General features: G+C 39.9%; 1 protein-coding gene across 3 annotated transcripts in view; it reads right to left on the bottom strand.

Annotated features, from left to right (window-relative positions):
- prex1 (phosphatidylinositol-3,4,5-trisphosphate-dependent Rac exchange factor 1) overlaps positions 1-19,574 on the bottom strand; it is a 99,324-nt gene extending 79,750 nt beyond the window's left edge. For 2 of the 3 annotated variants that reach the window (XM_028044847.1, XM_028044934.1), the window contains exon 1: positions 19,048-19,573. In XM_028044847.1, coding sequence (XP_027900648.1) covers positions 19,048-19,191 — 144 coding nt within the window. In that variant the 5' untranslated portion in view covers positions 19,192-19,573. Of the gene's footprint in view, positions 1-19,047 lie in introns of all 3 variants that reach the window. The other variant, XM_028045013.1, reaches the window with a different exon arrangement.
- Positions 19,575-22,070: the final 2,496 nt, after the last annotated feature.

The raw sequence follows: 22,070 nt of genomic DNA, 5'->3' as shown, positions 1-22,070 counted from the left end.
GGGAACTAAAGGCCAGTTTTGCCTATTGGACATTATTCCTAATGCTGCAGCTGACTAGCAGTAGGCAGCATCGGGTAAGGGAGGGGCAGTGCTGCGTAACGTTTTGCTCAACACAGCCAGACGAAACCTCTGGTTACTCCGACATTAAAGGGCATTAAACCACAGGGATTCATGACGGGAAAGTGGTGGTTTTACCAACACGAATTTTTAAATCTTGGAACATCTGTTCCAGGGCTTCACAGTTTTAAATAAATATATAATTTCGAAACCTTTGCTAAAAAGTGTGATGGTGTTTCATTAACCCAAAACCAGAGAAACCAAGAACAATGTATTAATAACTGATCAATACTGTGTAAACCAAAAAAATAAAACACTGTGGACATCTAAGTAATTGCCATTTTATGTTTTCCATACCCTGTTAATCTATTTTTGGTGAAGGTATTCGGTTACGTTGGTCTTTTGTGTTTCGCTTTGCAATCTGTGTTTCAGATGCAGCATTAAAGGTAATGAGAAAATATAGTCAGATAAATTTATAAAAAAATAATAATCTAATGGAAAAGTGAGGGAGATGTAAAAGGTTAATAAGAAAAGCAATACACAAATATATTGGCTGTACATATACATATACGTATGTACATATTGTACTTTTAGTTTTATAATCTTCTTTAAAGTTTATACATTTATATTAAACGTCTGCACACTGTAGGAATGTGAAACAGAAATTCAGTTCAAATTATGGTCATAATTTGACAATTAAAGCTGATTCTGATACCCATTCATGAACCAGTATGGATTTTTCTCTCATTGTTGGATGTTTTAAGAAGGTAAAAATCATCTTTGACTGTCTATAAGTCAAAGATGCCCGTCTATGATGAGTTTAGTACAGACACCTGCTGATTATCACTCTGCAAAGAACTTTATCTGAAAAGAAATCTCAACTATCCATTTCAGTTTCATTGTGCAAGTTGAAGGAAATAACATTAACGTTATAATGTTCACACTAAACTTAATGTTTATGACAATAAATATAAACCAAACAGTAAGGGATGCAAGTTTTTTGAGTATTTATTCCTTTTTACATAAAACTCATTTGGACAAAGTTCAGCCACCGCCCTAAACCTCTGCTGAGGTATTTTACTTCCGAGTTATTCATTGAAAACTATCCATCAGTTTCCTCCTTCTTCACAGTTGTTCTTGACTTTGCATTGGTCTGTCACAGAAAATGACAATAACAGCCACTGAACTTTGTGGCTGTACCAAGTGTGAAAAAAGAAGTGTCGATAAATATTTTTTTTGCAAAACTCCAACTTAAAAGCCTGCTTACTAAGTTCCAGTAAGTCACCGTCTGTAATGAAAGACCAGCTCTTGTAATCACACATTTGCTCTAAACATAGAATCCTGCAAACCAGACTGTCAGGCATCAACTGTATAATTTCCTCTCAGTGGGCAGTTTAAGGAAGGTTTGTTTCACTGCTTTCCCGCCTTTACCAGCTTTTGCATAGGTTTCTCGCATATAAAAAGCAAGTGTCTTTAGCTATGAGCTGCGACCACTAATTAAGAGCAGTATTAAAGGGAAGCAGAGGTTGTCATGTTCTTGACTGGCTTCGAGAGGGAGCTGATTGTGCGTGTGGCGTACGCTAATTAAATCTCCCATATGGCAACTTAGATCCACACTGGTGGAGTCAGTGGTGTGAAAGAGGAGATGAGAAGAGGCAGGAAACAAGCTTTGAATTCAGTCAGAAACAGAGAACAGGCAGAGCGGTGAGAGCAGAAGAAAGCATGAGAGCCACAGGATGAGGAGAAAAAAGCTTAGACTGGAACAAATGGTGAGGTCCAAGGTGAAGCATCCCTTGAGTCCCAATTTAAGAAAATGTGTCATGCAGATGTGGCGATCAGAAGGGAGGCTGGCTGGAAAGAGTAACAGGGAGTTCCTTATTTCACCCAGAGATGTGTTGTCTATCTTCATTGTTCCGTCACAAAGCACACAGGTTGGTTTGGAGAAAAAGCTGGGAGGCTTTAACTGTTCGCCCAGACAGTATACTCAGCAGAGCAAGAGAGGACAGCATGAACTGGGAAATAAAAAAACTAACTCCTAGAGTCTGAACTGTTTTATTTTGAGAAAATAGTCGTGATAAACAACATTGAACCAGCCCAAGAGAAGCTATTTCGGGTTTAATTGGGAAGGCAGTGACATCTGATGGATACTGGTTGGCCGGTACCTAGAATGCAAAGCAACACGACCTGTCAAACTGCAGTCAGGACACATTTTCATATTCATCTATTTTTGAGCGTAATAACCGGCAGAGAGGCCAACTTCCTGCCGAGATAACAGGAAAGTCAGTCATGTTTTAAAGAAGTGAGACAGGAACCTGATTTGTTCTGACTTTTTCCACCATCTAAATCTGCAGCTGGATGTACAGTATGACGGGTTGTCAATAACAACCCACCGCTGCGTAAATTCGGTGCGACTTTTGTTAACTGGGTGTGACTGACTTGGCAAATTGGCTGTCCAGGTGAAAACACAGAACTAAAAACAAAGCCAGTTTTTCTGCCAGTCCCTCTGAAGCAGATTTGATTGAGCTTTCAACTTGAATTATGTATCACTGGAATGGAAAGAACGACTCCATGCTGCAAACACACAGTGATATAAATCAAGATGCAGTTATTAGGGATGAGGGCGGTCATGAATAACAGCCATGTCTGGATACTCCTCTACAGAACATTACTGTCTAATCAACATGCTGAGAGGCAGCACTTAATGGCCATGGTTTACTTTCATATCTGAAGCAACCTTTTCTTCATCCTTTCTGACATTAGCATGCTGTCATCAGTACAGAAAGCGAGACACAACATTCTCAATAATCACATGATCCTGAATTACTTTTGAATGAGGTCCGTCTGCTCGGTTAACACAGGTAGAGGTGACTTTTTCCTGCCTAAAATCTCTTTTTTTTAAAACAGGAAATATTAATGTTTGGAGATGTCATTTGGTAGGCTTTACCTCAAACAGAACAAACAAGTTGTTTTAAAGCCAGAGTACATGAATCAGTGTAATTTTAAAAGAGACTGTCTTTGACTTTGATCAGCCCAGATAGTAGACTAGCTGGTAAAAACATCAAAAATCTAATCCATCTGTCAATTGGTCATGCTTAGCAACGTTTCTGCTGAGTGAAGAAAAATCAAAGGAAACTCTACTGTTCCTTCAGGACGCATCAACAGGTTTTACAGCAAGTTTTTTCATTTCCTTTTGAGCTTTGAATCGCTCTCTGTTACAGAGCATCTGACTTCTGACCGGCTGGCTTAATATAGACAAATACTGCTAACTATGCTAAAAAAGCATAAAACATCAAATCTAGAATAATAATTTTGTCTTCATTTTACAAAAAGTAAAATTTTAATGAAACTGCTTTCTCTCACTCACAGTATGACGTCACCTCTGCTCCAAATAAATCAACGCTAATGGTAGGCAGGTTAAAAAAAATAATTATTTTGCTACAGGTTAGAATTAGAATAATCAGCTAATATATATATTGTTCCTTTGTGCTTTATTTATATTTTTTCCTGCATCCAAACTTTTTCTGGAAGCACCTTTGCATGTTACAGCCATTCCTCCCCTGTTGCACACATTGCATATCTAAGGTACCTTGTTACCAGAAGCTAAAAAAAGAAAAGGTATCCATCAGTGCGATAATAATAATTTGTCAGATGGGACAGAAATTAATTTTTTGATTCCCTGGGATTCACACTAATGAGTCAGACGAGCTCAGACGGGGCTCAGCTGCAGCAAAACACAGATATTGCACATGATGGTCTCTTGCCAGGAAGGGACGTCGCACTGTCGGGAGGGGAAACTGCTCATGATGCAATCCCACCGGAGACGAGTAACAAAACCATGAAGCTCCTTATTAGACCACAAAGCAGCTGCCAATTACAATGCAAATACACAGAATACACCAAGGACTGTCACTGTGGTGAACCCAGTGAAGTACAGCATCCTCTGCAGCAGAAGCAGACACTTCAAACTGACACGAAGCACACTCACATCTACCAGCTCTGAAATCCTTAGCAATCTCTCAATCAGTCTGGAACAGAAACCAAATGTAACAATCTCCTTAACAGCACAAATAAATCTAAACACTTAAAGCCCAAATATGACAAACACCCACAGAGACTGAACAAAACATATTGTTTTCAAAAATCAAAACATTTGTAATCAGACGCCCTTCGCTAAAATCAAGCGCTACCTTCACAAGTCACCCTATTTACGAAAGGAGACCATCTCTATATAATTTCCTCTCTACATCTTTGATAAAAAGTAACAAAGTCGGCTACTGGTCTTTAACCAAAACTCCATTTGTGGTAGAAAACTAACTCTGTACATCACTCAGAGCTAGGCCTGTCACGATAGCAAATTTTGCTGAGCGATTAATTGTCTCAAAAATTATTGCGATAAACGATAATATTGTTTGAAGACCTTTTTACACTGATTTAATGGAAATGATGTAATAATGCATGCGATTTCCTGCCAAAGATAGATACACTTTATTTTCAAAAGAACACCTAACACTGGAACTGATAAACAAAATAAACAAAACAACCAAAAACAAAAATAAAATGGATTCTCAGTCTCCATTAACAAAAAACTCACTTGGAAAAAAAAACTAAACAACATAAAGCCAAAGTGGAAATAAATACTCCATTCAACCGAAAGAGGGCAGATTATGAAGTCTGTATATTATGTTGCCCTCCAGTAATAATTAGATTTAAATAGAGAAAATGGGCACATCGACTACCTGATGCAATAATTCACACTACATGATTTTTTGCTGCTATTTTTCCCCTTACAACAATCTTAGAACGTTGGTCTTTCTAAGATTGTGTGGTGTGTTACGGTAGATCTTCGTTGCCGCTCCGATCCAAATCAGGGGTTTTCCCGACTGGGATCTTAACGCAGCCTGTTGAATACGACAGGTAGCCAATCAGAAAGCGTGGATTCTCCTCCAAGCTTTCTGAGGGGAAATTACGTCGGGGAATCCCAAACAGCTGACACGGCGCAACCCGAAGTCCAGCGGACATTGGAGATGATACGTGGAAACAACATTAATGTTTATTTAACATGCAAAGAATATAGAAATGACAAGGGGAGGAGTTGGAGCGAAATTGCTACCGCTGTTGATAAACCCGGTAACTTTTCAGCTGTTCTTCGTTAACGTGACGTAAATAGGTTATAATGATTTTCATTCAGTCAGGACTGACACTAGCAACACGCATTGCAGGTAGATTGTAGTAAAGCACTGATTAATGCCTGGTTTTAAAATTAGTTCACTGGACTTGTAGCCATTATTTTGTGCCCATTGTTGGACACCACATGGCAGGAACGAACCCGATCGAACCTTTATACCTAAGATTTCTGTCGGCTAATGTGTGATCTGTCAGGTTTTGAAAATGAGCCGACAATCGGCTGGCAGCTCTAAGATTGTGCAGTGTGCGCTGGGCTTTACACTAAGGAAATGAGGAAGGGAGGAGTCAATGGAGAGCACCGGAGTTGAGCCTTTTTTCATTCAGTCTCATTAGCTGAAAGAGAAAAAGGTCGGAAGAGACGATAGTGCCGATAATTAAAATGACGTCGATAGTTTTAATTTATCGTACGATTAATCGATTTATCGTTTATCGCGACAGGCCTACTAAGAGCGCATCAGGCGAAGCAGGTCAGCATGAATGAAGGATAATCCTGGAGAAAACCTGGCAGAGATTACAACAGGAAAACATACAATGAGCAGCAATGCAATGTTTACATCAGATATCCATGATGAGCTAGAACATCCCAAGGTCCAGACCCAAATCCAATTAAGAATCTGTTACAAGACTTGAAAACTGCAGTACACAAATGCTCTTCATTCAATCTGAGCCTGAGCGACTCGGAAAAGAAGAATGTGAAAAGATTTTAGCCTCCAGACAGGCAAAAATGGTAAAGATTTATCAGGGTGCATTGATAAATCGGCCCGGTTTCCTTAATGTTGGGAGATCAGCAATGGATCAATATTTAAATGAGAAACCAATCTTATCTAGAAAGTTCTGAAAACCAGCCACTGACTCGTTCTGCTGTGAGAAAGGGCTGATGGGCAGACCAAACCACCAGGTCGCGTCTACATATGTGCGGTTAACTATAGACACGCCACTGTTACCAACTGCATCAGCCAAAATCATTATGTCAGAAAACTGCAATCGGTGCAGCCCTACTCAAAAGATTTGCTGCTGTAACTGCACAAAAACTCCACAGTGTTGACTGAGGTGGGAATGAACACAACGCATCTTTTAAGATTTTGATTTGCAAAAAAGAACATAATCAAAAAACAATGGCTGATGTTTTTCCTCCACTTCACAACTACACACTACTGTGTAACCTTTGTGCAGCCATAAACGTTTTGTTACAGTTTTTGCAACTCACACACCCCTTTCAAACATACTGTTGTACAAGGGTGTTTTCACATTTTATCTAACAAAAACGGGTTTTCCTGAAGCCAGTACAGCAGTTTACGGTTCTGCAAGAGGAAAACATCCAGCCAACAATCAGGTGCAGCTCAGAAAGAAGGTTGGCGAAAAGTCACTGTGAGGCCCACAGGAAACGTAAATGGCAGTGATCAGCCGGCTCACAACAGATTAAGGACTAAAACCAAAGAGAGGCACATTTGTGTGGTTAGAGTTTGCACAATTGAGGTCAACTGAAGCTGCTTCTGCATTTTTAAAGTCTGCCTTTCGATGATCCCCAGCATCTTGCAAGACGCTTTCCGGGAACCAAATCTTTAAACGGAACAGATTAAAACGCTACATGTACACTGGTACAGGATGCATGTCAAAAACTGTACCAGTCTCCAGAGCCATGTGGAAGCTGACTGGTGCCACTCGCTGCCGAGTCACCTGAGCTGGATGAGCCAAGGTCGGGGTTTTCTACCGGATCCGGTACAATTTAAGAGCAACAAATGCTGAAAAAAAAAAAAGAATTATGCAAAAGACGGGGTCTGAACACTCCTCTCCATTTGTGCGGCATGCAAACAGGAAGTGAAAACATTGCAATCACAAAGAACAAAAGTCGATGTTAAAAATGAATTTAAGACAGCAAATCAATTACAAGAGGTTTTCAGGTGAAGAATCAGCCATTTGACTTGGAAGGGAAAGAAGGACTGTTTGCCAGCAGAACAAAATGCTGCCTCTCAACACAAAAGAACCAGATGTCATTTTTGGACAGGATGTGTGGCTTTTTCTTAAAAGGAAGTACATGACACATGTGGCTGGCCTCTAACTCGGTTGCATTCAAACTCAGGTTTGAAAGCAGGTTTGAGCACTAAAGTGTTTTTTATGAGAAATTAACCAACGATCAGGAAGTGCTCTACCTCACAGGTACCATGGCAGTGAAAGCAGCATGCCTACTGATACCAGATCGCTCCCACCACAACACTCTTTGGTGTGAATGCTCCTGCTGAGGGAAGACTTGGTGTTAACTCATATAGGTAGGGCGTTTAATTCTACAACACTTAACTTCTTCTACATACAACTAGAGCAAGTCACCCAAAGATGTTAATTTGACGTTCAGGAAGAAAAGTGAGCCAAAGCAAACTTCAGAAGATTCCAGAATGTATAAAGTACAACAAATATCAGAGCTAAGATAAAGATGCACACACAGACACTCATGTTTACAGCTCTTAAGGCTAACCAAGCTAATCATGCTAAGTAGTTAGGAAGTCAAAGACTGTCTAAATGGTATCTACCTAAATAAGTTCCTTTGTTAACAGACAAAAAAATCACTAAATCTTAGCAAGTATTTTGGTCTGATTTCTAGTGCAAATATCTTACTATACTTGAAATAAGACAAAAATAACTTACAAGTAGCTTTTCAGTAAGATATATGAGCTTGTTATAAGTCAGTAATCCCTTAATATTAATGAAAAAGTTGTAGCTCCACTTGTAGATTACTTCACATAAAACATGGGAAAAATGTTTTGCTACAAGTGAAATAATCTGTTAGTGGAACAAGAACTTTTTTTAATCAATATTCAAGAATTACTGACTTAAAACAAGCTCAAATCTGTCTGAAAAGCTGCTTTTATAAGTTATTTTTGTCTTATTTCAAATGTACTAAGATATCTGCAATGGAAACTAGACCAAAAATAATTATTGTTTTTGAAGTGATGGTGTTGTAGTGGAGTGACAAAAAGTGTGTAAGCACTCTCTTACACACAGTGTGACGTCACCCCTGAGCCTAACAGAGATACTTACTGACCGCTAAACAGCAAGAAGGCAAGAAAAATGGTTAACATTTGTAAAGCTAAAAAAACTGGAGACCACAAATCTCTGGGTCTCTGGGATTGGTGGGTCTCTAGTCACAACTGAACCTGAGGCATGCGTGACCTCAAGCTTTTTCTCATTTGAGGAGCACCCAGAGTGTCATTATGGGCAGGGGGAGCTAGACGACAAGGTGTGAAGACAGAGATGGACCATATGCTGGTGTGGGGCACTGTCTGCTTCACCGGGCAGGGAAGAGGAGGAGCCCTGCTGGCTTCCTGTCTACCTCTGTCCTGACTGTCTGTCTGTCTGTCTCTCTGTCTGTCTGTCCACCAGACCAGAATCCTCGGTTTGGATTGGAGCCACAAACACAGACACATGCTTAAAAACAAACGGTAACTTCTCAGAAGGCTTAATGTCAGCCTCAGTCCTAATTACTGCAATGGATTTCATAACGCAAGAAACGCTACACTGTCATAATTACAAAAAAACAGAAACCAGCAGGGAAATAACTAGAGAGAAGTGAAGAAATATCAAAGTGGGTCAAGCTGCAACATGGGACTCAGACTCAGACAGAGCTCATGCTGTTGAAGTTCACGTTACATAAAATGGAGGGGATGTTCATGAAGAGTCAGGTCTCAGGCAGAAGCAGAGCATGCAATTCATTGTTAATCTACAGTGAATATTTGAAGGTCACTCGACTGGTGATCACACAGTGTCATAAATATTCTCCCTGTTTTTACCATCTGATCCAGACCTGGACAAAACAGAGCGCAACATTAGTGTGTGTAACACTGATTAAACAAGGCAGCTTGTAATGGTGTAATTGTAAAGAAATCAATGTTGGAAGCACAGGTTTCATATCTCATACTGCTAATGCAATATTCCTCAATCTTTATATTTCCAGCACAAGGTTTTCTGAAACCATGTCATTACAATGTGACATTTTTCAAAAGAATCTCCCAATAAATTTTAACCAAGTCTTTTGGAAGCTTTAATGAAATTATGCCTGTCACAATAACACATTTAGCTGGACGATAAATTGTCCCAGAAGTTATTATGATAAGAAATAATATTGCTGTTTTCAAGTACCGTATTTTCAGCACTATAAGGCGCACCTAAAACGCTTCAATTTTCTCAAAAGCCGACAGTGCACCTTATAATCCGGTGCGCCTTATACATGGACTAATATTGAGCCACAACAGGTCTCGCAACTACGGTAAGCAGCCACCGACTTCATTTTCTCCCGTAGAAGAAGAAGCGCGCGGTGCACGCTGAGATATATGTCTGCGTGAAGCGTGCCATTACATTTCCATTTGTGTGTTTGTGTAAAGAGTCAAAATGGCTCCTATTAAGAGACGCTTACGACGCAGAGTTTAAACTCAAGGCGATCAGTCACTCAGTAGAACACGGGAATAGAGCAGCAGCGAGAGAATTTAACATTAGCGAATCAATGGTGCGGAAGTGGAGGAAGCAACAAGATGACCTGCGCCAAGTAAAGAAGACTAAACAGTTTCCGAGGGAACAAAGCGAGATGGCTACAGTTGGAGGACAAACTCGAACAGTGGGTTGATGAACAGAGAGCAGCAAGTAGAAGTGTCAGTACAATCACCATTTGAATGAAGGCAACAGCGTATTATATTATACGCTGTTGCATATTATAGCTGTTAATAATACGGTAATATAACAATAATTACATAATAATGCAAGTCCCCATAAAACAAAATTGCTCAAAGCATCAGACTGAAGACTTTCATCATCCAGTTTTTTGGCAGAAAGAGAGAGAAAAGAGAAAACAATAAATCATACAAATGGAAATTATTGAGCTTGTGTTAATTTTTCATGTCATTAATTGATTTATTTTTTAATGATAATAGCCAAAATGCAATGCATGTTTTTTTATCAGATGGAACAATGAATCCCAAAAGACTGATCAGGAGGATTTTGCTCATAATGGAAAATGGTTCTCCATTATTACTTTACCTTCTGAAAAGAGATGCTGATTGGTTTTTTTCTCCCATTTATCTGGTTCTGTGTGATGAGAGCAGAGACGGTGGCAGCAGGAATAAACCTTGGCCATGTTTCCAGTCCTTTCACCCGTGGCTACATCAGCATTCAGCAACAATGCTCGGCCATCTCGTTCAATTCACATACCTCACAAGAGACCCTGTATATCAAGAGCAAGCTCCAACACTTGTCAGGTTTTTTTTTCCCAAGCGGGTCCTGAGAGGCCCCTTTTCAATTTGTTGCGGTTCCCACACCTTCAGTAACAACCCTCTGACTGAATCCCAGATCCAGGACTTTTCTATGTGGTTCTCAGGTCACCAGCCTGAAACTCTCTACCCTTCCCTTCCTCAAGCAAGAGAAAACAACAACAAGCCAAGAACAATGACCCATTAAGCATCTCTCTTTTAAAAGGAGGAGGATTGGGGTAACCAGCCACAGAGGGAGACAGGGCAGTTTTGCAGAGGGGATGGGGCCATTTTGGGGCCGACATGGCATGAAATCCAATAAATAACTGAAGAAATCCCCTCTTTGTAGCCGGAGACCAGCGGAGCCCGAGAAAGGCCCGTGGCGTTGCCACAATGAGGGACCCCAGCAAACCATGGCAGACTTCTCTTTCTCCCAGAAGCTGTAATTCACATCTCTCCTCAACCCCCCCTCCCAAGGAAAAAAACAAACTCCCACCACTCCTCCTTCACCCACCAGCCAGTCTCTAGCTGTCTTCCAAGAGAAACTCTTTTTGGCAGACCCAACTGCCAAAACACAAAGTCGTCTTTGAGCCTCGTCCAGGTCCCCCCCCCCCCCCCTTCTGCTCCTCATCTTGCTCACTTCCGCTTTGAAGGACTTTAAGCTTCAAGGTTCTTTGAGGGGCTCATATGGACGGAAACTAAACCCCACTGGAGGTTGCAGGGGAGACGGGACCTCAGAGGAAGGACAGGAACACTGAGTCAGGGAGTTCCTGTCTGAGGCCTCGCCGAGCCCACAGCAACATCAGATGATGGTGTTGATGCAAAACCAGGGAGGCTCTTTCAATATGCTGATGACATTATTTAATATCTAAACGTCAGGTGTTTGGGTAGCATTCAGAGTTAAAAGAACTCATCTGTTGATGTCAGGTTTTACAACTCTACCACTTGCTTTAAGCTATAGTTGACATATTGTGTCAACGGGAAAGGCTTGACTCTAGTTTGCCTTAGTCTCTATAAATGTGCCTTTCTGTTGACAGGTGACATGTGGCAATCCACAGATAACATCATGGACCAGATTGCAAAGGCCATCTGGAAGTTTGGAAGTGTGTTTTTGGTGCAGACAGACGTAAGGATGACAGACTGAATCACAGTGTGGCGGTGAGTGAGCCGTCAGACACCAGACCCCCACATGGAGGAAAAGACACAGGATCATGTTTTAAAAGGTTAATGCCAATACATCAATGAACAAAACAAGCCCCTCTGCACCTCAACCGGGCAGACATAAACAGTCTGCACAACCATGAAGATTAGGTAGTGGCAAAGAGATGAATTAGGGCCCAGGACGACACAATAATGGTAATTTGGGAAAGCACGTGGGCAGATATTACAGATCATTCTCTGATCAGTAAAAGACAGAAAGCAGCAGGTTAAACCTCTTTATGTTGTGGGGAAAGAAAGGTTTTTATAGCTTTGAAAACGCTGAAGCAGCTGACCCAAATACTATCAGAGCTTCTGATCTGGGCAGCCATTGTTGCAAACGAGACAGTTTTAGTTTCCACTGAAATGTTTCTCATGTCATTTGGTATTCTACCTCCTCTGGAGCCACAGGGACAAAAGAGCTTTAATCCCCCTTATAATGAATCACATGCAATCACTTGATATAAGGCAAGTAGAATAATATACACATTACTGTGTATGCAGTACTGGTCATTCCTTCCTTAAAGGTACAGATGGATGTGGGGACAAAACTGTAGTTTCCATAAACATGTGGGAGGTTTGTACAGAAATAGTTAATGTATTTGTGTCACACAAAACTTTATGAGCGGCACCACAGTAAAGCCACTTCAAAATAAAAGTTCTGATGCAAATAAGCTCCAGAAAACATCAGCAGCCATCATGAATAATGAAATCAGAGACAGTAAAATTGAAGCTAATGATTAAGAGTCTCTCTACACACAAAACTCTTCAATTACCAGAGGAAAACAACTGATGTTAAGATTTATTACATGTTATCATATCATATCTTGCTGACAAACACATCATAAAAACTGCCATTCTACCCTCATCAGGACTTAGATAAATCTACTTCTCATTAAACTGATGAGGTAAAACTGAAAGAAGTGAAAACGACTTTGACTAGGCCATTCCAACACATGAATAAAGGTTGTTTTAAACCAAGCAGCTGTTGCTCTGGCTGCATATTTAAGGTGAAAGGTGAACATTCGCTCCATTCATCTTCCCTGCAATCGAATCTGCTTTCTTGTCCCGAATGAGAAGAAGCATTCCCAGAGCATGATGCTGACCACACCATGTCTCAAACTGGATGTCAGTCTGAGTGTACAGTTTGGTGTCATCTGACCAGAGCGCCTTGCTTCAGGTGTCAGCTGCGTCTCCTAAGAGGTTTGTGGCAACCTGCAAACAGAACTTCTTTTCTTGCTGTGCTCTTCTGAAGGAAAGTTAAAATCTCAACTTTTTTCCTGGTTGCATTCGAGAAGGAAAAAACAGCGCCATCTGCCTGCTGTCCCATCCACACTCCGCAGCATTACTGGAGCCATCCTGAGAAAGTAGATCTTCAAACTCACATCCCATCAATTAACACGCTGATGAACAGCGTGTTAATTGAAGGCTTTTCTACACGTCTTTTCTAGGCGTGTAGAAAAGACGTGTTCTTTTCTACACGCCTAGAAAAGAACGTGTTCTTTTCTACACGTGAAGACGTGTAGAAAAGAAGACTTTTCTACACGTCTTCACTGCCTTCTGTTCCACACTGTGCTTCTTCGCTGTATTATCTGATGATTGATAAAGAGATGATGACTTCTTACAGCAGTTTCACTGAGCAAACCAACAACGGCTTTTTACTGTACCACAAGAAGAATCTGCAACAATCTCTTGAAGAGGAGGCTGAGTGGGTTTTTCTTTTCTTTCTTTCTTTTTTGTTTTGCTTTTACATTATACCTTTGGGGTTAACAGTGGCTCAGACTTGTTAACTTGAATTCTTAAAATTCCTACTGCAGTCTCATGCCTTAAAGAAATGGCTTATAAACACACATGACTATAAAAAGCACAGCCAGATTAAGCTGTAACAGACAATTATCCCCGCTCCTTTATAGTGACTTTGACTGGTGCAATACTTTCACTGCAAAGCACCAGAATTGTCCCAAGTTAAGAGTTGTTTAGCTGAACCATTAATCAGTTTGATTTGCAGGTTATGCTCAGAAGCAGAGAGTTAAAATAAAAAAGCCACAAAGTCCAAGCAGCTGCTGTACCTGCTGCTAAGTCTCAATAGGTCACCCTTCCATCCAGTTAAATGCGCCAGTGTTTATCTGACTGTAACCGTGCTGCAGTGAGCTGAAACCACCAGGGTTGTGGCAAAGATGAGAGTTAGAATCTTTAGCTATTTATACTCTCCAGCCAAGAGAAATTTGATGCTGGTCTTTCCCACAGAGTGGGGAGGGCAGGAGTGGTGAAACAGAGAGGGGGTTTAAAAAAAAAAAAGAGGAAATAGGAAAGAGGTAGACACATGCTTCAGCTAGTGGAGGAAGCTCAGAGCGGCTTCCTGTATGTCTGTCTTCCTCTAGCTTCAGCTCGATGGCTCTTTGTGTTTGTATGCGGACCAGGGCACGTGTCATCCTGTTTGCTTGTCTAAACAACAGCAAGAAAAGTAATCAAGAGGCAGATGAGAGAAACATTTCAGCAGATATGCAGTCACTGGATGTGAGCAGGTATGAGAAGACAGTTTATGGGAAGACAGTTTAACAAGCTCATGATACTTCTAAAATCTATAAAACTCAATTTGATTGATTGGGAACATTTGTTGCATTTTCAGCTGCTGCAGTTCACTTTCACACTGCACTGTGCCAAACAAACTAAACTAATTGAAAAAACTGTTCCTCTTCTCGCCTGTGGGGGCGCTGAACCAAGAACCACTGAAGGAAACAACATGAAAACTTCTGAACAAGACATTAAGTTAAAGCTTCCTTCTTCACCCAATGCAAACAAAACTGGAGACGCGTCAGATTTTAGTTTGTAGGATTTCTCTTTTTGTTGGTAAAAACCACAAAAATATTTTTTGCATATAATTCTGTAACTTAAATGGCCAGCTTTAAGTTTGCTTAGCTGTCTGGCTTTATATGAAATAAAACATATCAAAGAATTATTCAAAACAAAATTTTACAAAACATTAAGCAAACTTGAATCAATGTTTGAGCATTTTGAATTGATTTCCAGGACTAGAAATTTAATTACAGAATCGATTTTTTTCTGCATCCCTAGTCTACGGTCTGCTTGGCGTTCACACACATCCAAACAGCAGCAGAGTTCTCTTCAACCAAACTCAAACCGAGGTTTGTAGGACCAGAGTTCATTTCTTTAGGAGAGTTCATCTGAGCATTCACATCTCCCCCAAACAAATCAGACTTTCCAGGCAAACAAAAGTTCAATTAAAGTGGACTACACAGAGATCTCTCATTAATTGCACTTTAAACTGCAGGAATGGTTTCAGGTAAAAACTTTGAAACCTCAACAGTCACACACCAAAACACAATCTAGCTGAATTCACACATCAGCATTAGAGCACTAATCTTTCTTGTGTGGCCCAAAGCAAAGGTCAGAGTTGGCAGAATTTCCAGATGTTTCCCGTTATCCCTCCTCATCTCTCAAATCCTTTTTCACATCTCAGAATTAACACCAAACCACTGATATATTGGCCTCATATTTCCACTCTTGTTTTTACAGAATGAGATTCGGTGAAACATGGGCCACTGTGGTAAAAAAGAAAAAAAAAAAGTGGCCAAAAACCATGTTTGTTTATGGTTTTGAAGAAAAACACCCTGAAATCCAGCAGGTATGATGCTAGTGAGCGTTTTGGTGTCGGTGGATCCCAGCATGGGGAAAATCCAGTTGGCTGGATCACATCAACAAAGCCATGCCGATAGAGAGAAAATCCCCACAAATCTGTGGCGCTAAGTAGCGATCAAACACCAACAGGGCGGGGGGGATGTCACGACAAAACGTAGAGCAGTATAGCAGGAGTTATCAGCAGAAACTTGGAAATGTTCAAATCAGACGTCCTCCACTATGCTCTAAGACTAAAATAGATTTTTAAGCAATAATGCTGAGCAAACAGTCATTTTAATCCCCATTGGCTCCATCCTTCCTTCCCCTTCCTCACCTCACAACATCCCTGCATGCACGTCCTACTAACCTGGATGAGGTTGTTGGAGTTGGTAAGTGCCAGGGGATGAGAGACATGCAGAACAGCTGAGAGGCCCAAGCTGGATAACCATCCACTTAGTGTGTCAGTAAAACTGTGTTTTCAACTGTTTCACTTAAAAAAAACCCACTAAAGTTCCCATCCTACTGTCACGACGGTGTAAAGTTACGCTCCACAGAAAAATCCGCCAACAGGAGGAGGTCTACTGTTCTGACATCCTAAAACTTTCATAGGACTTTTTCGTTAAAAGCAATTACATTCACATAATTTTATATGTTTGGAACCAGGAGATTTACTAAAGGTCATCGCCTTGTGAGAATCTGAAACTGGCCCATTCAGAATCAGTGTTGTCATCCTGATGAAGAAACAGTGAAGGGTCCAAAAGTTTGCTCAAGAGCACAAAGTCAGAGGAAAATAAAGGGTCTATTTTGAAATACTGTTCAATCTGCAACATGGAAATGCTCAAAATCCCCCCAGCAATAAGGAAAACAATCAGAGGAAGAAAAGGAGAACCTAAAAGGGACTCTACAGAAAAATCAGAGATTTATGTCGTTTTCTAAGGGGTTGCACATGGAGGTACAGTGAAATAAAAATGTGGAGGCAGGCAGCTGAAACCCTGTCAGTCACATCACAGCTTTAGCTCCACATTATCAGATTTTACAGACTTCACCAACATTCAGCATGAAGGGCAGCACCGTGGCATCAACTGGCTTATAAACCCCAAGGTAAAAACCTCACTCTCCATTTCCACTGATGTTTCCTTGTGCAGCTCTCAAAACGGGGAATAAGTTTCACAGTTTATCTGGGTTCGGGATAAAAACAACGTGTAGAATCAGAAAAACACAACTAACAATTTGATTTCATGATCAGTTTGTTGTCATCCCCCTATCACTGCCTCTTGATTGTGCGGCTCTCCAGAGATCTGTAATCCCCACCCCAGTTCCAGATTCATATTTTATTTTTACTGAAAATGCTGTGAGCTCCCTTATCAACAGCACAGACAAGCTGGATGGGGGCAAACCTCTGCTCCCACTTGGGGGTAGCAGAGGAAGGCAGAGGGGTGGTAAAGCAAGATATCAGGTGACAACCGCTGCCATACGAAACCCACCGGACACTTTACTAATGCCCAGTGGGTTTTATATGGTGTAACACTGAACGTCATTCTGTGTTATGCTACAATGAGGTTCAGATCTGGGTCTAAGCTGGAGATGAGTCCATCCAGTGAAAACATCCAACATAAATTTCCAAAAGATCACCTGAGTGCTATAAAAACAAAAGTGGGATAATAAGTTTTCATCACATGGCTGTTTTGGGGTTTTTTTTTTTCGATCATGCATGTTCTGAGTGACAGGACGCGGCTCTGCAGGCAAGCAGAACTTTAAGGAAGTCCTTAACATGCGACAGCACAGAGGAAAGAGGGAACCAACGCCAAGCTTGACAAATATCTACCAGACGATGAAAACAGGAAAACGCCAGGAATCATCTGGATGCTAATAAATACATCTCTAAGGTTAAGAATGGTAACAACCAGTCTTTGCCCTCCAACCAGCAGGGAGCCAAAGGACAGAAACTGAATAGGCCGTTTGCTCCAGGGTGAGGCTTTGCATTTGAGCCTGACCTCTGACTTTTCTTCTACAGAGAGGGAAGAGGGGGCCAATAAAAGAGGGGAATTTCCCCTCAGCAATTAGCATTGTATTATAATAAAGATGTTTTATGCAGACCACACATCCATAATCTGGTCACAGTTGGAGGCAGGTGCCACCTACAATGAACAAGTAACTGAGGTGACATGGCAGAGGTTTTGCAAGATGACAGCAAGAAGCGATGAGCTGAATAGTCACCTGCAGGTGGGAAGCAAAAAAAAAGCCCAAGGCTGAAAGGAGCGAGCAAAAAAAAAAAAACAAATGACCAGTCAGTTCATTCAGAAAGGAGATCCTGACCAATGACTGAATAAGAAACTGCTGAAAATAGTTTCTTATCCGAGTCTGGGGAAGGCTTGGAGCTGCAGCTCAATGGCTGTGATTATCTTTTTTTTTTTTGTAAAGTCCCTTTGAATTCATGCCACCTTTCAGCGTGTCAGACTTGAGCTTTAGCACACAAAGGAGAGGTGTTCAAAACATGCTCCGATCAGTGGACTAGACATCCAAATCAGAAATTTTCTGATTGGTTCAATTGTAAAAGAATCAGATTTTTTCCCCCTCCTGATTAACTAAATGCACAAAAAGGCAGCCAACTGGAGAACCTGTGATTCTCTGGTAAGCTTCATTAACATTAGAGACAATGTGTTTAACTTAAGCACTTTTCTCATTTATGAGTTTCATAGTAGGGCTGGGCAATATGGATTTATCACAGTATTTTATAGTACTATTGTGATAATCGTAAAAGTGCCAATATGAACTACTTATTACTCCTTTAGGTTGCTGAATGGCACAACAATCATAGTTCCACAAACACGAGTGTTGCTCTTGGAAAAAATTTGTAATATGCCTCCTTTTGACAGCAGTCACATTAAAAAGTGTGATTTATATCACTAACTGCTCACAATAACTGCATTTAAACATATTTTCAAATGTATGGGTTTTTATTGATACTCTTGATGAAAAATTATGAAATTAAAAATCTCAGCAATAGACAGCTTTGAGGAATTTTAAAGATCGTTAATTGAATCTTATTTTGATATCGATATCAAAATTCTTATCATGATAGGAAATTTATCACAGTAAATGATAAACGATGCTATATTCCTGAGACCCAGAAAAAAAAAAGTTTTTGATTTTTTTTTTTTTACACTACATGACTCTTTGGAGTGAAAAAACATCTCTACAATTGAAAAAATTTCAAAACATGTTTTTATTTATTTTTTAGATTATGTCCTTTGGAGAGGACATCGGGACTCTCTTGTGGCAAATATGAACACATTTCGGGGCCCAGGATGTCCTCTCTAAGGACCAACAGGATTTAACACAGTGGCATGTATGGTTTCAGAGTTATGAACAAAAAACCTATGTCCTCCACAGAGGATAAAAATGTATTGCTGGGTCTCAGGAGGATAAATGCCCAGCCCTATGCCCAGTGCTTAGAAAAAATGTATCTTATAAATTTGGAAACGGGAGGTCAGGTCCTTAGTGGGTGCATGTCTAACGATTCCAAACAAACTCCTAACCTGTGTCGGACTTCAAACATTAACATGGGATTCACATCTGTCAAAGTGGAGAAGCAGAAACCAGGGTAGTCAGTGCTGCACCCAGTGTGGGTAGTAATTTGTGTCGCTGTGTTGCAGACAGAGGAAAGTGGATATCAGCACCCAGCGCGACAGATAGAGACCGGGGGGGAGGGGGGGGGGGGGGTAAATGTCAAACTTACCGACTGAAGGAAGAGCAGCGTCCGGACATAGTCCCGCTCTGTGTTGAGTATTTCGTTCAAAACGCAGAGCCGGAGCCGCTGCTGTCTGTCCGAGTCCTTCACGACGTGAACCCCGTTCTCATGCTGCCCCTCGTTCTCTTCCATGATGGAGAGAACAGGTCGAAATCTCTCAATAAAATAAAATAAAATAAATAGTTAAAAAACAAAACGCACGTCTTCTGTTTGACGTATCCGCACTCCTGACAGGAGACCTGGTTCAGTCCATCTCGCCGAAGGAAGTTCTCCAAAACCTCTCGCAGAGCTGTGATGCTCGACGCAACATAAGCAAGTAAAGTTCAGGCGAAAAGTAAGCAAACCAGAAGCAGAAAGAGAGAGAGAGAGCCTGGTGGTGAGGTCGCAACACCAGCTGAGTAGTGGAGAAAGAGAGGGGGAGCCACCGCTATGAGCTCTCAAACAAACACACAGCTGTATGTCTGTCTGCTGCTGCGCCTTAGCTTCTACCTCTGAGGCAGCCGGAGAAACACAACAGAATAAATAAACTAGCGTCACACCCTGGTACCTCAACATTAAAACAACAAATTCACCGCGTACTTACCCTGGTGATTGGTAAAACAAATTATTAGTTAACTTTAACAACAACCGAAACAACATTTGAAGTGTAAAAAAACAACCCAACGAGAGAATACATAAATATTTACTAAAATGTAAAAGAAAAAACCAAGTTACTGAAATCTTAGCAAGAATTAAGATCCGATTTTTGATACCAGGTTAAGGCAAACATTAATTGTTTAGACTTAAATATACCATTTAGTATGTCATTATATTTAAAATTTATGGAGAAAATGCTAAGACGTGTTAATTATTTTTAAATTACTATGTAAATTGTAAACGTTGAGCTTTTCTGTAATAGTCATTACGTTTGGGATGGCCGCCTGGCCTAAAAAATGTAGGGGAAACGCGCCCTCTGGTGGATTTAACTGACGGTGCATGTTTTTAGGCTGATACAGTACATAAAGAAGCCAGGGCAATGCAAATATATTTGCATAGCACATTTCAGCAACAACGCAAATCAATGTGCTTTACATGCTAAAAAAATTAAACAAAAGAGCAAATTCTCTTTTCTATGAACACATTGCAAATGCTTGTACATCCATGAAAGTGATGCATAAATCTCTGCTTTTTCCTACATTTTCAATTGCTTATGTTGATCAAAATGTATTACAGATCTTTGATGATTTGTCTCGATCTCCACAACATTTAAGAATAAGTTTGCTGCATAAATCTTAAATATGCAAATGCTTGAATAAGTTGTCATAAGTTGTCAAGCATATTTATATCCATTTCTGAGACCTTTTTCTAAATCTGTCCTGAAGTGATAAATTGCTTCCAGGTGAATCCCAAGTTTCTCCAATGTAGATAAATGTGTGAAACATCAGCTCAACCACTGAGCAACCAGTTTTCTGAAAAAGCTCAAGGTTAAATCTCTTGCACCATCAACAATGCTACATTTCTGTCAATGGAAGGATGAGAATTTGGACGGGGTCAGAACAGAAGATGAGACAGAGGAGACAGAGGATATGTTCGTTTCCATCACTCCTCCTCCATCATCATCCGGATATGGTTTACAACCCACAACAGGATGCTGATGGACTTCCTCTCACCCTGCTTTCCATTACCTTACACCATTGAGGATTTATTTTTCTCAGCATGGAGATGGAAAGTATATAAAGACTGCACTGTTGTCTCTACTGCATGCACAGTTTTTACTTAAGGAGATGGTCTCATTCTCCCATTTTTTTATTTGTGTTCTGCTTATTGTATCACAATGACATGGTGTGTCAACAAATTACGCTAAAGGAAATAAATGTGAATTTCATTATCTCTTGTCACTGATCTCCCAATTGTAGTTGACAAGAAAAACTGTAATATATTCAGGGTTTGTGCAACACATACAAGGTTTATTCAATATATTAAAGGTTTATTTACTATAATCAAGATTTCATTAAGTATATTCCATGTTTAATCCATATATACAAGGTTTAGTCAACATATTCTGACTTTCATTCGATACATTCATCATTCGCTTAACATGTCCAGTGTAAGAGACAGAAATGTCAGTTTGTAACATTGTTTATTATTGTGTATGCCTTTTGTATATTTAGAAGATTCTTTTTTTGTATGTTCTGTGGAGAAGGGCCTTCTAGTGGAAGTTCTTGAAAATTCATATGAAAAGTGAAGAAACAAATAAGCAGCCATTACATCCAGAGTTCATTCAAAATATTCAAGGTTAATTCAAAATATTCAAACTTTCATTCAATATATTCAATGTTTATTCAATATTTGCAAGGTTTATTGAATAAGCCTTAAATATACTATATTAACCCTTCAATTTATTGAATGAAAGTGTGAATTTATTGAAAGTTAATTTATGGAATGAATCTTGAATATATTAAATAAACACCGAATATATATTTCATTCAATATATTTAATGTTCACTTAATATAAGCAAGGTTTATGCAATATAAAATAATGACCAAAGACTTCCTCTCACCCTACTCCCTAACCTTAACACAAAAGGAATTTTGGATTTTTCCACAAGATGTTTTAGACAAAAAGAATTTACTTTTGGCAAAAATGTACTTATTTATTATTTAAAAAGATGACAATATTCAAGGTTCAATCAATATATTCAAGGCTTATTCAAAATATCTAAAGTAGAAATGCAAACAATTAATTGATTTAGATTAACTGTTAATAGTTTATTAGATTAAATTAGTTCAAATTAATTCTATTTTCCTATTCTGTAACCTAAAAGTTTCCTTTGCTTTGCTGTAATCGTATGTAATATAACATATACAGTATATATACAGTATATATATATATATATATATATATATATATATATATATATATATATCCATCCATCCATTTTCTGTTCACCCTTGTCCCTAATGGGGTCGGGAGGGTTGCTGGTGCCTATCTCCAGCTACGTTCCGGGCGAGAGGCGGGGTACACCCTGGAC

The sequence above is a fragment of the Xiphophorus couchianus genome, chromosome 1 (genome assembly GCF_001444195.1).
Source record: "Xiphophorus couchianus chromosome 1, X_couchianus-1.0, whole genome shotgun sequence".
In the NCBI taxonomy this organism is placed as follows: Eukaryota; Metazoa; Chordata; class Actinopteri; order Cyprinodontiformes; family Poeciliidae; genus Xiphophorus; species Xiphophorus couchianus.
This window is presented reverse-complemented; position numbering and strand designations above follow the sequence as displayed.